Genomic DNA, 18,359 nt, shown 5'->3' on the forward strand with positions numbered 1-18,359 from the left:
TAGTATTCCACCAAAAAAGTTATTAATAATTAAAATAAATAATAAGATAGATTACTATAACACATATCATTCCATAAGTAGGTAAGTTTCAATTCGACTTTTATAAAGCATAACAAAAACAATAATTGAGCTACTAATGTGTTTCATATATACAAGTTTCAGTTTAATATGTTGTTTTTGTTGCAACTTGTAAATATAATTTTTTATTATCATTTTTTAATAACTATTATCATTTTTATAACAATAATTTAATTTTTTTTAATACATATTATTATTTTTTAATAACTATTTAGATGGCATATAGGAAATATATATGTTGATATCCCAGAGATGAAAGTCTATATAGTGAGTACGTAAAGAATTTTAATTGATGGTCATTAAACAAATAAACATAGACACATGCACATTCAACGAGACTAGTTATATACCCATGCTAACGCATAGTTTGTATTTAGTAATGCAAAATAAAAAATAATCCATAATTAAACACTGTAAATTAACTTAAGTACATTCTATTATAAACAGATATATGTTGATAAAAAAATCCCAGAAAGTCACGTCTCATTCATTATTTATGAAAATCACACGTGGCCAGGTTATAAAAGGAGAAAAAAAATTGTCACCTCCCCTCATTCCTCGAAAAAAAAAAGAGGAAACAAAGGAAAACATGCCTATGCTAACAGTACAGTATCAGTTACATGTGCAAATCAACCAACCAAATATATATATATATATATATGCACTCCTTAGAATAAACTAATCTATGCGCCTTCCCTCATAAGGCCCAAACCCTCCCACTCCTTCCAAAGGCCCAAAACTCTTCTTGTGGCCTAGTCAAACCCGTTCTTTGACCTTTCTCCACACCCCATCTTTGGCAACTACCGTCTATCTAGAAAGTACATAACACGAAGACGCAAAAATATAGTAACATGTCTTATAATAAAATACAGTAACAACGTTAAAACATAGTTATGACGTAATCTAGTTTTTTAAATCACATTTTTTAAGGAAAATTTAACCAATATGGTGAAAATAGTTTTGAAAAATAATATAAAACACATGAGATATTGCTCTCTAAAGATTGAGAATACAATATTTTTTAGCTATATCACATGCATTAGTTGTATTGGAGCAACATTATACCGTCATGATGGTACTGTACTTCTATTATGATACTGTATTTCTATCACGACATTACTGCAATTGTGTAACACATATTACTGTACGTATATCACGATGTTACTACACTTTACTACAATTATATAATAACAATACACATTTTATAGCAATATAGCGTTATTACTACATAGAAGACGTATCGTTCCTGTACTTATAGATATTTCTTAAAATTTCAAATTTTAAATAACTTTATCTCTTACCTCATATATTATTTTTTAAGAACTTTTGTACCATATTGTTTGAAAAAAAGTTTTAAAAAAAGTAGATCCCTAATGGGTATATTTCGACGTTGTTACTGCACAATTCTTATGTGGCGAGAGGTGAGCTTAAATAGATATGAGGATAAACCCATAAAGAGGTTGACACACAGGGTTAACCTTTTGACCAGCTTTTAAATGAGATGGATGTGGTTTTTGAGCCATGAGAGGGTGGAAGGTGGGATAAGCCTTGGAAGGAAGGGAGTGTAGAATAGCTTATACTAAAAGAGTGTACGTATTAGTCTTGCTACATATATATATATATATATATATATATATATATATATATATATATATAACTGGATGAGTGATTCAAATATTTCTTAGCCTGCGTTCAGCCATACCCATAAGTTAACTAAGCCTCCCTCATTTTCCACACGTACGCTTCCCGAACTATTAAACAGTGTATTTTTGCAAAAAATTCTATAAGAAAGTTGTTTTATAAAAATCATATTAATCTATTTTATATTTTTTAATAATTAATTAATCTATTACTACGTTTTCTGTGCCGAACGGGGCCTTACTCCATGGAGTGAGAATATAGCACCTAAAATATATATGTCAGTATATAGCACCTGAGATACAAACATATCTGACAGGATGAGTGACCAAACAGGGCAAGAAATAATTATTTGTTCCGTTTTAAAGCAATTATACAGCTACACAGGTGCATGCTATTTTGCAGTAAAGATGCACAACAATTTTGTAGTAAAAATTTTGAGTGCAACAGGTAATTTGTCATACTTACATTATCCAATGAACGATTTCAGCATATCTTGCAGTAGTTCAATTTTATTTTTTCCATCAGCCTGATCACTGCAACAAACGTACCAACACGGAAACTTGTCAAGTGAATGATCAAAATTTCACCATAAACATGTAATGGAGTTAATTATAAATAAAAAATGGCATTTCCTAAGAGACCAATTTTCGTTAAAACCAAACTCTACAAAACAGAATGAAAATAAAAGCCATATGGAGTACAGTGCTCAGACCATAAACCAAAACAGTACTCTGCACTCCCAATTTAAACCAGAAAAGGCAAGCACAAAAACTCACCCTCCACATCAACGAAAATCTGAAAAAACCAAACTCTACAAAAAATAATGAAAATAAAAGGCATATAGAATGCAAAGCTAAGCACATCAACCAAAATAGTATTATGCACTCCCAACTTAAACCAGAAAAGGCGAGCACAAAAATTCAATCTGAAAGTATCAAGTGAAAATTAACGCTATGGCAATGTTTGGTAATGCATTCTGACACATTTTGAAGAAAATGTTATTTGATAGAAGAGAATTGTTGTAATGTTAGCAAATTCTGAAGCATTTATAAACATGTTTTATAGAGAAATGAATAGGAGACATACTTTTCAGAAAGCAAATAGAAACAGAGTGGTGAATTTACAATTAGAGAGCCTCCACTTAGAGGTTACTTATGGAAAGGAGTGGGCCGTTCAGTGGCGAGCAACAACAGGGACGATTGACTAATTCATCCTTATCCAAAATTCTGAAATATGTGATTGATAACTAACACAAGGATATTCTGTGCTTCGTTCCTAAAACGAAATAGTTCTCAATATCTTTTGGAAGTGCGGTACCTGAATACTAACACAAGGATATTCTAAACTTGCAAACTTGCCCGATGATGGGAACAACAGTAGCAATTCCTTTTTTCCTGAAAGAAAATAGTTCAAGTCAAGATGACCGCACCTTGCCTTGCCAGCAATCAAAAATCACAATAAAACCACGACATAATGGAAATATCTTATCCAGACCGTAGAACCATTGTTGCAATTTTTATTTTTTTTATTGGTGCTTCTGAAAATATTGTCAACCTTCATAGTAAATTTTTTGTTTGTAGGTTTCTAAAGGAAGCATAAGTGACTTTGGATCTAACACAAGCCTTCTGTCCTATGCAAATCATGCCAGATAGCTTCCTGTACCGTAAATGCTAAAAGGGAATTTAAAAGGAGGGCCCCCTTTTGCCATTTCAACTCATTAAGACCGCATAGCAGAGAAAACAACTATAATATCATTGCCAGTACAACTTGAAAAGGAATAAAATGTCATCAAGACATGACATTACCGACTGTACTGGTGAAGAAGGTGTTTGCCCCTCCATGTGGACGAAGGTGGATTGCTATAAATCAACAAATGCATGTATCAGCAAACAGCGGTAACTGCAGGTGGAACAATTAGAAAATCAGAATATCACTATTAGCATGCATATAGCTTTACATAGAGCACAATGAGAACAAAACTCCCCAGTGATAAACTTTTAAACCTGAAAATCCGACACCGCTGTAAAAAAATCTAAAACTTTTTGTTGCAGCAACCAAAATAATGCATCAAGCTACAAGCACTTAATCTGCCTCACAGACTTGATTGTAATCACCACATAGATTGATTGTAAGCTTTCTAAGATGAGACTGGCATGCTATCCCAGAGATGAAAGATCTGAACATATTCCTAATGAGATATAACTAAATTTTGTATTAGTATATGTTGATATCCCATAGATGAAAGTCCATATAGTGAGTACGTGAAGAATTTTAATTGATGGTCATTAAACAAATAAACATAGACACATGCACATTCAATGAGATTTTAGTGAGATTAATCTAGAGATTATCACTGGTCTATATCTGTCATGGTTGCGTAAAAAAGGAGAGACGCATGCATGTGTTCAAAGGTATTTCCTCCATCACAAAATAAGTTTATTTTTTCAGTTTTTGAATAGAATGTTTAACTTTTCATCTTACTTAAAAACTGTTTACAATTAATATTTTTATTAGATGATAAAATATAAATAGTATTTTACGCGTAACTAATTTTTTAAGTTTTTCAACAAGTTTTTCAAATACGGCAGATGGTCAAACGTTGGGCACAGAAACAAAAAATGAACTTTTTTTTGGACGGAAGTAGTACTTCATATAGGCCCTGTTTAGTTCCCAAAATTTTTCCCTTCACCCGTCACATCAAATCTTTGGACACATATATATAGCATTAAATATAGTTAAAAAAACTAATTGCATAGTTTGGAAGAAATTTGCTAGACGAACATTTTGAGCCTAATTAGTCCATGATTAGCCATAACTGCTACAGTAACTCACATGTGCTAATGACGGATTAATTAGGCTTAAAAAAATTTTCTTATGGTTTCTTGATACCCTATGTAATTATTTTTTAATTAGATGGCGAAATAGTCTTCCGATATCCGATCAAACGTTTAATGTGACACCTAACCCAAAAATTTTCGTGAACTAAACATGCCCATAATCGAGAAAGAGAGAAAAACAGTTAAAATAAGGACCCGTTTAGTCCCTCAATTTTTTTTCCCAACAACATTACATGGAATCTTTGGACACCTAAATAGAGTATTAAATATAGATAAAAAAACTAATTGTACAGTTAAGGGGGAGTCGTGAGACGGATCTTTTGAGCTTAATTTGGCCGAGTTCGGCAGTGAGGAAGGAGGGATTAGTTATCCATCGCGAAAAACGTAGTAATAGATTAGTACATGATTAATTAATTAATAATTACTACCTCCGTTTCATAACGTAAGACGTTTGACTTTTTTGTTGCAACGTTTGACTAGTCGTCTTATTCAAAAATTTAGTATCAATATAAAAATGATAAGTCGTGCTTAAAGTTCTTAAGCCACAAGTAAAATAAATGATATTTTCATAATCTTTTGAATAAGACAAATGATTAAACATTGCAAGCAAAAAAGTCAAACGTTTTACATTATGAAACGGAGAGAGTATTAAAAAATTATGAAATAGATTAATACTACCTCCGTCCTGAAATAAGTTCATTTTTTAGTTTTCGAATACATGACACATTGTTTTGACTCTTCATCTTATTTGAATTTTTTTTTGCGATTAATATTTTTATTGTTACTAGGTGATAAAACAATAATAATAATTTATGCATGAGTAATTTTGTTAAGTTTTTGTACAATTTTTTAAATAAGACGAATGGTCAAACTTTGGATGCAGAAATAAAAAAGAGGTTATTATGGGACAGAGGTAGTATGATTTTTTAAAGCAACCTTTCTATAGAAAATTTTTGCAAAAAATACACCATTTAGCAGTTTAGGAAGTATGCACGCGGAAAATAAGAGAATTTGAGTTATTTAGATCGTATACACCACCTGTGTAAAAGTTAAGTTAAAATCTGTTCTATTTTCTAAGCATCCAAATCTTGATCGGCACCAGAGTTACAACACTGCATTGATAATAACAATGATTTGATATTATCTATCATGAAATTATTATATTAATAAAACAATAACATGAATATATAAAAGCTAGCACTGATTAGCTTACCATTGCCCACAAAGTGAAATGCCCGAAAAAAACCACACCGCCGATGAGTAAGAAGACTACCCTCCAGTAATCTGTCATGACTTGCAGGAGCCAGTGACGGGGATGGTGGAGGAGCCACCAAAGGCATAGGTGGACACATAGCGAGAAGATATATACTGTAAATCACAAGTGCAGAAAATGTGGCATACAGTATGTGGCTGCAATGTCGACTAAAGCTCCTCCCGAACCTATTGCCGAACATCCCGCAAGACAGTCCAAGAGTCCCCAAGCCCCAGATACATGCGAATGAAGCAAGTATCCAAACATCGTAGCTTGCAGGAAGCATAGGCCGCACGAAGAACAAAACGGGTAGGGAGGCGCCTAATATGTAGACATAGCTAACTTGACGTTTATTCCAAATTTCAACGTCTCCCTGTGTATAAATAACATCAATATTATATAGTTGTGATGAACACAAAAAGCCTCATATGAAGTTACGTTCATTGGTAGAAAGAGAAGACGTATACCCTAGTGCCAACTTGAGCAGCAGCAGTTCCAACAGTTTGTGAAGCTAGCGGAATCAGAGTTTCATCAGCTTTCAGCAGTGAAGGTGGAAGCAATGGTGCTAGGAGGTCTTCAGTGGTCAAACAAATTGGTAGCGTCAAAAATCATAAATCAATAGACAGTGACATACTCTGAATGTTTCAGTAGATTCAGTACATCATACATGAACAATAACATATTCAGGAATTAACCACATTCTTGTCATCCATCCATACTAGGCAAGGATACTAATTGTCACCATAATTGATATTTTCGTTAAAAAAGCATCATTCACTAGTATCGGAGTATGTTAAACCATGCAACTGTATACCCTAGGCTTTTTAGTATTATGAAACTGACAAGCAAATTTAGCACAGAAGGATGCACTGAATCATGGGTCACCTTCCTCTAATATCTCTGGCAACAAAATCCACAAGATTTAGATAAACCCTATTGTCAAGACTCGAAACATAGAACACACCCAAAGTGCATATAATTTCATTGTATTTCATGAAAATTCATCAGATAAGTTCAGATAAATTTGATGTCCTCTAATATTCTTCAGACAAGTCCTAACTCAACGTGCAAATAAAGGACTGCATTTTTCAATTCAACAGACAGGTAGAAAGACAGTGCACATTATTGAATACTGGAATATCTATGGTGCAGAACTAGTGAAATGGAGCTCTCAGTACTGCCTATCTACAATATTCAAATCATTATCTAAAACAATACACAACATTCAGATAAATCCTACTGTCAAGAAGCATGGAATACAACCAAACTGCATACAATATTCTGGTGTTGACTAACATGAAAATTGCTTAAGAAATTCAGATATATTTCACTTCTGATTCCAAAGAACAAGTAAAAATACCACTAAAAGGATTTCACACAGCATGTAGCGTTTGCAAAAATCCCAAATCAAAAGACAGGGACACACCTTGAATGCTTCAGGAGATTCAGTTACTGTCATCACTCATCAAAATTCAAAATATCATGCATATTTCTACCTAGTTTAGCTCATTGTTCTCATCAATTTATAGTAGGCATGAACACTGCTACCTTGGTAGTTGGTTTCAAAATAAGCGTACCCTAATTTGAACTAGAAGAGTGCACTTCTTTTGCGACCGAGGGAATAATTGTCACCACAAATAATATTTTTCGTTAGAAAACTTGGTTAATCGGTATCAGTGTATGTAAAAATTCATGCAAAATTGTACGCTGCCCACCATGACAATTTCAGGCTTTTCAGCTATTATGCAACAGATAAGCAAACATAGACTGTATTTCAGCATCGGTTGAACTGGAAACTCTACTCTGTTTCATCACAAAAGGATTTGGTGAATCATGGGTCGCCTACTGCCAAGATAGATCCTATTGCCAAGAAATACAAAATACACCCAAAGTGCATATAACATTTTGGTGTTGCCTAACATGAAAATCCGTCAGATAAGATCAGATGTATTACATTTCCAATGTCCTACGATACTTGTCAGATAAGTCAAAACTTAACATGTAAATGCAGGACAACATTTTTGACAAATTCAACAAAAAGCAGAAAGACAATACACATTGCTAGCTACTAGAAAATATAAAGGACCCGAAAAACAGAAACATATGCATTGCCCACAGGATTATAAATAATCTAGTGATGCCTACCATGCACTAACTTTTGCAGCGCAATTCAGGACTACATTAACAATGTTCAGAAAATTCAGCAACGTGCATAGAATCGAAAGTTCGACATGTACTGAACAATCTACAGCACTGGAAACTCTAAACTACTGAATGAACAAAAAGTACCGAAAACATTGCTCATAGGATGCATGTCATGTGTCCATTCATAGCAAAGTTCAGAGCTACTAAAAACAGGATAAAGGACACACCCTTAATGTTTCAGGAGATTCAGCTACTGTCATCACGTATCAAAATCAAGAACATCATGTATATTTCTACCTGGTTTAGCATGAACAATAAATATATTGCAGGATTTAACCGCAGTCTTGTCATCAATCCATTATTGAAAATAAATCGATGCACATTACTGAATACTCAGTAAGCAGCATTTTCCACAAATTTAACAAACATAGATAGTGCTCAGAAAATTCAACAACATGCATATCAAACATAGATAGACTGCTTACCGTCGCTGCTGGGCCTGATAAGTACGATGTGCAGGGTCTCTGGACTGCGAGGCAGGTTGATGAGCAGGAGGGGTAAGCAGCCATGGCGGCCGGCGCGGACGCACAGCGTGAAGCCATAGCCCACACGGCGCTCGAGCTCCTCTCTCAGGAGCTGCACGGATCTCCCCGTGTACCGGAAAGATTGCCAGTCTTCCTCGGCAAAATTCCCGGCTGCATCAGCCTTCACGAATCTGATCTCCCTGCGCAGCGATGGGGAGCACGCCACGTTAACCTGCATAACAGAACAGTAGCAAAACAAATTTGATCAGTTAGTTCTCGCAAGAAATCACAAATCAACATTAATGTCCGCTCCAGTCATCGGCTTCAGTTTGTGGGGAGGATATAAGAATAACACAAGAAGCGCAACAACAGAACGGACGAACTAGGAGAAGAGGAGCTCACGTACATCAATGGCGTGCTCACGTACATCAATGGCGTTCGGGATCCCAGTCCTAGGAACAGGCACCACCTCCCATCGCAACGTCTCTTCATTGTCAATGTTGCCGTCGACGGAGACGCTGTGATGGCAAGAGAGGAAACTCTTGTTGCCACGCAGGTAGCGCCCGGACCTGTCGTGCAGAAGGACGATGCCGTGGGGATCGGAGCACCCGATGGCCCGCCACATGATGTCGTCGACGTCCGGTTCATCGCGGTCTCGCTGCGAGGCCTCGAGTGAATAGCAGGGGAGTGGGCAGCAGGGGCAGCGCTCGCGGTCGCGATCTCGGGCGTCGGGGGCCCCGGTCCCGAGGTACCGGCCGTAGGCGTCCGCGTGGGGGGCGCTCCGGCGACGATCTCCTCGACGGCCCACAGCGCGTTGATCAGAGAGGCGCGGCCGCCGAGGCTGCCGTGGTAGACGGACCTCCCGTCCTCGTCGGCGAGGAGGTACGAGTCGCACCGCCACATCTGCAGAACCGCGAACTCCACACCATGGAAAATATCCATCCACGGCCGCGTCGCGTGGATGGAGAAGGGCTGTGGTCGGAGCGAGCGAGCGATCGATGCGCCCGCCGTGGCGAGGGGAGGGAGGAGATGATATACGCCGCGTCCCGTGGGGAGGAAGAGGGGGAGCGCGTGGTGGCGAGTAGGGTTTACTCCTCGGCTTCTCGCCTCCCAGACTCCCAGTGGCGTGGGGAGGAAGACGAGAGAGCCAAGTAGCCGTACCGGTGGACGAGGAGGACGAGGCAGGCACGGCTTCCATTTCTATTCGCCGGCGAGGCGTCACGAGGAAGGAAACAGAGACGCATGTGACTCACACAGGTGGGCCCCGTTTGGTCAGCAGTGCTGACGCGCTGTCAATGACGGGTGGGCCCGTGCACGCTGAGTCGGCATATCCGCCGCGGGAGCTCTAGTACTACTTTGATCGGATCAAAGGTACCCCGTGAGCTAAAAACTGTTCTCCTCGATCAAACGGAGAACACCGTGAAATTTACTGAAACGAGGCGCAGTTTGAGGATTGAATTTGAGTGGACTCTACGAAATTCATACAAACGAGTTGTCGACTTAATTTGTTTTGATCGCTGGTGCTATTTACCATCCCATCTCCCATCCAACGGCTGCCAATAGGGATGAAAACTGATCGAATAAAGTTAGAAATTAGTTTTATCATGTTTGTTTTCAATTTTTTTTTCCGGAATCAGAAACAGATATGAAAACAAAATCGAATATCATCAGATACAAATACAGAGTGAATACGAATCGAAACAAATACGATAACGGATTTTAATCGGAACATAAAAACTTCTAAAACTAAGTTTCGCATATCATTGAAGAAATATAACTTATTATTTTTTAATATAAGTATATAACTTATCAATGTTTTCAAATATAAGTGATTACTAGTACCATAAAAAGAAACACCCGTGACGGTTGTGTGGTCATAACGCCTAGACTGCTTGAAGATATTTAGTTAGAACTAGCTATGGTTAATACTGGTTGAGCTGTCAGGATGTACTTTTTTAGATTGAGCTATTTGATTGAATGGTTGATGCACTGGTCCGGATATTCGAAAAAATTCCGAATAGTATCCGACCGTTTTCCGAATCCGGCAGATATCACCCCTACCATATGTGTTTCTGTATCTGAAGAAAAAAAATCTGAATTCGATTCTGAATCTAAAAATTTCCGGAAACCCAAAATTCAAGTGTCTTGGCTCTTTTCACGCTTTCTCACAAACGGATTAAAAAATATATTGCATTATTTGTTCAAGTTTGGATAAACCATTGCTTCGTCTAGTGTCTACAATACATTTGATTGATACAGTACTAATTTCATTTTTACCGGATCGAAAATTTTTATGTTGAAAAGGGAAATTTATAGATCCAATGTCACATTCTGAGACTTGAGACTTATTAAGAGGTGAGTAGCCGTAGCCGAGGAGGAGCAAGATTGCTTTGAAGGTGGCTCTCTGACTGGTGGGGCCTATAGGTCAATGGTGGGGCCCATAGGCTGCCTCCATGTAGCTTTCCCAGCTCGCCGGTGGCTGACGACGCCCCATGCCCTGAGCTCGCCATTTCATCTGCCGACGATGCAAACGTCTGGCGTCAGGCTCCAAACAGCAAAATTCTATGGCACGGTTTAGGTCCAAAAATTTTCGACTAAAAACATCACATCAAATCTTTAGATATCTAAATAAAATATTAAACATAGATAAATCAAAAAACTAATTCACAATTATATGACAAATCGTGAGATGAATCTTTTGAGCCTAATTAGTATATGATTAGTCATAAGTGCTACAGTAACCCATCTGTACTAATAACGGATTAATTAGGCTCAAAAGATTCGTCTCACGGTTTCCATGCCAGCCGTGAAATTCGTTTTTTTATTCTTGTCCGAAAACCCCTTCCGACATCCGGTCAAACATATGTGATTCGCAAAAATTTTCATTTCACCAACAAACACCCCCTATGTTATAAGATTTTCTAGCCTTATTCTCTGCCACTGATACAACATCCAGCGTCGGGACTCCAAACAGCAAAACTCTATTCTATATTAAGATTTTTTTAGTCATGTTTAGATTTATTTATGTGCTAATAAATTTAGACTCATATACAAAATATATACATTAATACACAGATAAATCTAGATAAACTCAGAAAGTCTTATAATTCGAGACTTAGCACAATCCACAGATGACAGGTACAACACGCTGGAGATACACAAGACAGGATGCATTTCGATGAAACCGCATTGCATTGTATTAAGTTTAAGCATACACAAGTTCCTTAAGAGTTCATGGATTAGCCTAGTAGCGTCCTGGGGATCCATGAGACAAAAAGAATCTATGGATGCTCAGGCATCAGATCTAACATCCACACAGGTTCTGCGTTTTATAACGTCCAAGAGCATTGGCCTAGTATCCCTGCTTAGGCCTTTCCTCGTAGCGGTTCTTCTCGTCCTGAAAACAGAAGGCTCAGAATGTCAGTAACCAGTAGCATAATTGGAGCAGTATGGCTTGGCTTCACATATACTAATAAACATCTCTATGCCATCCAAGAGGGACAAGCTTTTGGTCGCAGCAAATATATTCAGTCAAATATCAAGACAAACATTTTGTCACAGAATGATTGGTATCTCAGTAGTGGCATGAAAAACAGCATACAAACTCCTCTCTTTTTTGTGTTGTAATCACCAGCAGCAACATCAATATCAAATATTCTATAATATATCGAAGAGATGACCACGAAAATTTTGAAATCTTGAGAAGCAGAAGGCACCACCGTTCTAATGACACACCATAGCTTAGCATAAGTAACTAAAAACTGGAGCAACAGCACTAGGAGGATACCTCAAAAGCTTGCTTCAGATTCTCAAGCTCCTTGTCTAAATCATTGATTGCCTGTGTGTACGCTTGAGTAGGGGTGGATTGGTTTGCAGTATGGACCTGCCGACATAATAAAACAATGAAACTACATAAACCCCAACCAAACACAATAAATAAAGGAAACAAAACCTTCATCCTACCCTGACAATGATCTTGTACTGAAGGGGGTGAGGAAGCTTATAACCAGCAAAAAGGACATTTGGGTCCCTGTGGAGCTGCCTGCAGAATTTCACAGGTGAAAAACATTCAAAAGTTGCAAAAATAAGCAGGATCGAATTAGTCACAAAAAGATTCTGCGCATACATGCGGAGGATGTTGCCAATGGTGTGGTCCTCACGCTCAATTGTGAATGACCCAGCATTCACGATCTTTGTATCCCGCTCATATGATACCCTGCGCCAGTAACACTAAGTTTTAGAGACATATCTGCAAGACCACAAGCACTAAAGCAGCAAACAACAAGCCTTCGTTCCAAGAAACAATTGAACCAGGTCAAAATGCCAAGAATCTAACCATCTTTTTTGGATAATAATGGCCAAGCATCTGAGTATCATAACTTCATACTGACTCACATAAACAGATCAAACCGCTAGAAACCACTGCACCGTTTTTGTTAACTTGTGTCTCATTACTCTATCCTTACAATTAACTAGTCAAATGCCAGTGTGTTGCACCAGAGAAATTCAAATAAACCATGTCATATTTTCATAAAGCAGTAACAAGTATTCTTCAAATCATTTTAGTATATATAGAAATACCGAACAAAACATTTCCTACATCAAACAAACACTTGATTTAGAGAACATGTAAAGCACATGCACTCCAAAATAATAAGAAGGCAATATATAGCCCATCATAAATCGTGTGAAAATTCTTGGACCATCTTTCTAAATGTCCAGGGCATAGAACTAAGCTCATTGGTTTGGTATATTTCACAATATATCCACAAAATGATTTAGAAAGTGTACTACTCCAAAGAAAAGCAAGAAATGGTTGATTATTGGTTAATCAGTTCGTCATTAGAAACTATCAAAGTGTCAGCCAGGCAGCAGTAGGCTTTTGTTGAAGGGCAGCGGCTATGCATACAAAACTACGATCAGGAACATAGCTACAGCTTGGAGGCCTAGAGTTCGTGGGCCTCATTTTTTTGTGCTGGGATCTCCATGCAATAATCATCGTAGCGTGAGAATACTAACATATATGAGTCATGGCTTCAGGCCACGCATTTGATTGTTTTTACGGGGAGTCAAGTTAGGGGGTGGCACACTACACATGAATACATGATCAGGTGGGAAGAGTGTTGATGGACAAAACTCCCCTTTTAACAAGTCGAGAAATGGTAATTAATTGATGGTGTCAAAAATTACTGGCTTAAGTACAGGCGATAAACTGACTCATTCATTGGTTCCATCAGGCACGACAAAGCCCTAATCCAAATAAAACAAGCCACCAGGGCATCTAAGAATCTTTTAAAGACATTAAACGCCAAGCATCAGAGTATGGTAAGTTCATAAGTTCATACTGACTCACATAAACAACAGGGTCAAAGTGCTAGAAACAAACTCTACTCTTTTGTGCCAACTTGTTGCACACTGATCTCGTCTTATACAGTTAAGAGTTCTTTTCAAACAGACAATACACAAACAACAAACAATGTGAATTGAACGACCATGCCGACAACTATTGGACAAGTGTGGAGGACTCACTTCTTGGTTCCCTCGGGCACGACAAAGCGCTCGTAGCGGTCGGGAGCATTCATCTCCAATCAGATCTTCGCGCCCTCACTCTCCAATCACCTTGTGTTCACCTCGACTGCAAACATGGTTCACGGAATCAAAAATAATTTCATAAGTTGTTACCTTAATACCCACACCACAAATCCCAGGTTCAGTAGCACCAGGGGCGGATCCAAAAGAGAAACCTAGGGTTTATGGTGCTGATTCCAGAAGAAGAAAAAAAATGCGTGGATAGAGAGAGATGAGAAAGAGGACGTGGATGGATGGATGCTCACCGGTGAGGATGCGGCGGAAACAACGGCCCTGCTCGCGGGACGGGAGGTCGGCGCAGGCGGCGGGCGAAGCCGGCGCGGGAGGAGACGAGACGCGAAACGAGAGAGGGAGGAGAAATTTGCTATTTTTATTATGCCATTGTGAGCTATCGCTGCTCTCTTTTAACTACATGAAAAACACATTTACCCTTATTCCTCAATTAATTTTAGGCCGCTTTCGGCTGTGATTAAATTATCCGACGCGGAAAAAAAATAAATTAGTACAATGATTAATTAATTATTAGTTATAAAAAATAAAAAATAGATTAATATGATTTTTGAAGCAACTTTCCTATAAAATATTTTATAAAAAAACATTGTTTAATAGTTTGTGAAACGTGTATATGAAAATAAACTAAGTCAGTAAGAAGGGACGAAGGGCGAAGAACCTGGCGTTAGACTGTTCTTTCACCGCCATTCTGGCACGTCAAGGAAAACAAAATATTTAGCCACATATGCACTGTTATCAACTATATCATGTACTGCTTCTAAAAGATAATTAAAAGAATAATTAGCTATAAATAGAAGCACCTGTATCAAATCAGATCGATAGATTCCATCACGAGCAACCTGACAAGTTAAGTTGCGCTGAATTCACCCACATGATGGAAACTTTGACAACACGTCAGCAAAATATGCCATTACGAGCACGTAATTTTCAGAGAATATTTACATTGCTGGAAGAATTTGCATTTTGCAGCCAAAAACATTGTTCGCTGAGTATAATGTCAGCCGCAGTTCTCTGAAGGATACCAGATTAATGACATTAAGATCAACCGAACGCTCAATTTTCAGGGAATATTTACAATGCTGGAAGAATTTGCACTTTGCAGCAAAAAAAAAAAAACAGCGCTAGCTGAGTGTGACGATGCCATTGCCAGCTGCAGTTCTCTCAAGAAAATCATAGTGATGTACACTTGAAAAGAACCACAATACAAGGATATCATATCTTCTATAGTTTCTAAATCAATTTACTACACATTGTAGATGTCAAAATTGGTTCCAGTCTTTATTCTCTACAAGAACATTTCCCTCCACGGAAAATATGAAACCCACCCGAGTCTCTGACCAAAATCTCTTTACCGGTGGCTGCAGAAGTGTACTCCATGAACGAGTGGCAATCACCACACATGCGGATGTTCTTCACGACACGGATGGTTTCGCCATGTCCTGTCATTAGAAGGCCATACATGGCAGCTAGCTTCACGCTGTGGTACATCAGGAAGTGCCTCTTCTGGTATTCCTCGACATCGTGTAGCACGAAGGTGGTGTCTGGTTCATATCCAGCCTTCATGCAGTCAAGGATTAGCACGTCCAGACCAGCATAGATGTCCTTGGACTGGGGGTGTGACCTATCCCGCGCGAAAAATGAGTGAATGGAATTGCCATGAAAGGTCCAGCTCTTTGCTGGAATCTTTCGCATACCCATTTCACGCATCTTCAGCCTTGTGCTCTCAGAGCTCTGCCATCTTGCTGATTCTGAGTAGAGATTTGATGTCAGGACATATGTGGATGGATCCTGTGGTTCCAACGCAAGTAGATGCTTCATTGCTAACCTCCGCATGGTCATGTTGGGTCGCCTGTTACAGCTATCTAGCAAGGATCTCCAAACCAATACACTAGGCTTGAGCGGCATTTTACCGATAAGCTGCTCTGCCTCCTCAAAATGACCCCAGCACCCAAGGACATAAACAAACGCTGCATAGTGCTCAACAGACGGTTTGATGCCATGTGTGCTTGACATAGAAAGGAATAGCTCCCTGCATTTATCAGTAGAGTTTGAGCTTGTGTAGCTGCAAGATGATATGACTAGAAGAAAGGTAATAGAATCAGGTTTGATAGGTAATCTCTCTATCTGAGACCACAACTCCAGTATCTCGTCTCCCTGGCGATGAAGAAGATGAGAAGTGATCAGAGCATTCCATGAAACCAAGTCTCTACAAGGCATTCGCTTAAACACATCAACTGCAGTTTCCAGTGCCCCACACTTGCCATACATACTAATGATCGCATTACCAACTCCCTGAGCACTCAGAAACCCAGACTTCGCAGCGAAGGAATGCATTTGCTTTCCAAGTTCAGCAAAACCTAAGGCTCCACATACTCCAAGAACAGTAGTCAAGATGAATTCATCAATGAACTGAACATCATTGCTTCTAAACATCTTTAGGAAAGTGGAAATTGCTTTCTCATACTCCCCGTCTTTGAAACTTGCCACTAGCAAAGAATTCCAAGCAATGTGAAGACTCTCCTCATGGCGCCACTGCTCAAACAGAAGGTGTGCATCTCCAGACCTGCCACATTTGATGCACATGTCTATCAATGCAGCATCAATCCAAGGAGTTGAGCTGCAGCCACACTTAATCACGAATGTGTGAACCTGCTCGCTCATCTTCCTGTCCGCAGCAATAGCACAAGCATTTAGAACACCTGTTACAGTTACATCTGAGATCTCCAATCCATCCTCCACCATCTGCCTGAACAACCCCAGTCCTCGCAGCCCTGACTTTCTAGCAAAGGTAACTCGGACACCTTCCTTGTTCTGGCAAAACCCAGTCAGAACCGCATTGTAGGTGACAAAATTCCTCTCAGGCATTCGATCAAACACATCTAGAGCCATGTCAACTAGGCCAAATTCCATGTACCCATGGAGTAATCCGGTCCACGAAACCACGTCCTTCACCGGCATCCTCTGAAACACATCCACCGCATCCTCAACGGAATCACCATGCTCGGCATAGAACCCGATGAGCGCGTTGCCAACGCTCAAATCCATCTCCAGCCCGGACTTGAGCGACAACGCGTGCACCGCCGCGCCCTCCTGCAGGCCGAACCCCTCGGCGGCTGCAGCCAAGAGCGGCGACAGCGAGAACCTGTCAGCCGCAACGCCGCTGTCCCGCATGTCCCCGAACAGCTCGAACGCCTCGTCGTACCTCCCCAGCTCGACCAGGCCGGACAGGACCGTGTTCCACGACGAGACGTCGCGCCGCTCCATCCCGTCGAACACCCTCAGCGCGTCGACGAAGCGGCCGCCCTTGACGTACATCCCGAGGAGCGCGTTGTCGACGAGGAGCGAGCCGTCGCTGCCGCCCTTGACGGCCAGCGCGTGCACCTGGGACCCGAGCCGCGGGTTGCCCCGTCGGGCGCAGGCGGTGAGGAGGCCCACGAAGGTGTACTCGGTGGGCGCAAGCCCCGCGAGCCGCATGCGCCCGAACAGCTCCGCCCCGGCGGCGGCCGGGGAGCCGAGGCGCGCGTGGCCCGAGATGAGCGCGCTGTAGGAGGCGGCGTCGCGGGCGGGCATCCTCTCGAACACCTCCCGCGCCTCCGCCAGCGCGCCCGCGCGGAGGTACCCGCACATGACGGCGTTCGCGACGCGGGCGTCGCCCTCGGCCGCGCCCGACTTGGCGGCCAGCGCGTGCGCCGCGCGGGGGTCGGCAGACGCCACGGCGGCGAGCGCGCGGATGTGGAGTCGCGGCGGCGAGGCGGGGCCATGGGTGGGAGGCGGCGGCGGCGGCGGGAGGGAGCGGGGTTGGGGCGGGAGGAGGCGGGGCGGAGGAGCAGCGGCCGAGGATGAGGCGGAGATGGCCATTCATTTCACTCCAAGGTGCACGGACTTTCTTGCGTTTTCTCGTGTTGGTTTTTGAGGTTGAATAGTGCCAAATTCGGCCCAAATTTAGCCTGGTTCAAACAAAAGAAGAAGAAAAACAACCTTCACCGGTGCTTCGTCGAGTTTAAAAACGGATTTGCTTGGTTGACAAAAATTGGCACAATATCCCCATCTTTTGGTCTGGATGAAAGTTTGGTTAGATTCCTCAATTTCATCCGTTGTTTTTCGTGTTTTTTGGGTAAAAGCTGAACCTAAGCTATGTCTAGAACTTATGTTTCAAATATCACATCAAACGGATTTAAATTGGTGAGGTCCTAACGAATTTTGTCCGAGTAAGATGTATTGTTTTACTGTTCACGTGTTGCACGCTGTTGTAGCACCGCCAGTTTTTGTGTTTTGCGTCTT

The 18,359-nt window shown here is 40.4% G+C and overlaps 2 protein-coding genes and 1 pseudogene across 2 annotated transcripts; all 3 read right to left on the bottom strand.

Annotated features, from left to right (window-relative positions):
* Positions 1 to 1,989: 1,989 nt before the first annotated feature.
* LOC102719780 lies at positions 1,990 to 9,663 on the bottom strand (annotated as a pseudogene).
* A 1,879-nt stretch (positions 9,664 to 11,542) lies between these two features.
* Positions 11,543 to 14,455, bottom strand: LOC102719972 (DNA-directed RNA polymerases II, IV and V subunit 11-like). The gene is made up of 6 exons (XM_006657428.3): positions 14,312 to 14,455; positions 14,007 to 14,112; positions 12,604 to 12,693; positions 12,441 to 12,519; positions 12,265 to 12,360; positions 11,543 to 11,874 (listed from the first exon to the last, which is right to left on the bottom strand). Exons 2-6 carry the CDS (start codon positions 14,057 to 14,059, stop codon positions 11,830 to 11,832), a joined length of 363 nt encoding a protein of 120 aa, XP_006657491.1. The 5' UTR covers positions 14,060 to 14,112; positions 14,312 to 14,455; the 3' UTR covers positions 11,543 to 11,829.
* Positions 14,456 to 15,356: 901 nt separating this feature from the next.
* Positions 15,357 to 17,936, bottom strand: LOC102699520 (pentatricopeptide repeat-containing protein At5g03800). The gene has a single exon (XM_006658252.3). The coding sequence runs from the start codon at positions 17,934 to 17,936 to the stop codon at positions 15,357 to 15,359; it is 2,580 nt and encodes an 859-aa protein (XP_006658315.2).
* Positions 17,937 to 18,359: the final 423 nt, after the last annotated feature.

The sequence above is a fragment of the Oryza brachyantha genome, chromosome 7 (genome assembly GCF_000231095.2).
Source record: "Oryza brachyantha chromosome 7, ObraRS2, whole genome shotgun sequence".
Classification (NCBI taxonomy): domain Eukaryota; kingdom Viridiplantae; phylum Streptophyta; class Magnoliopsida; order Poales; family Poaceae; genus Oryza; species Oryza brachyantha.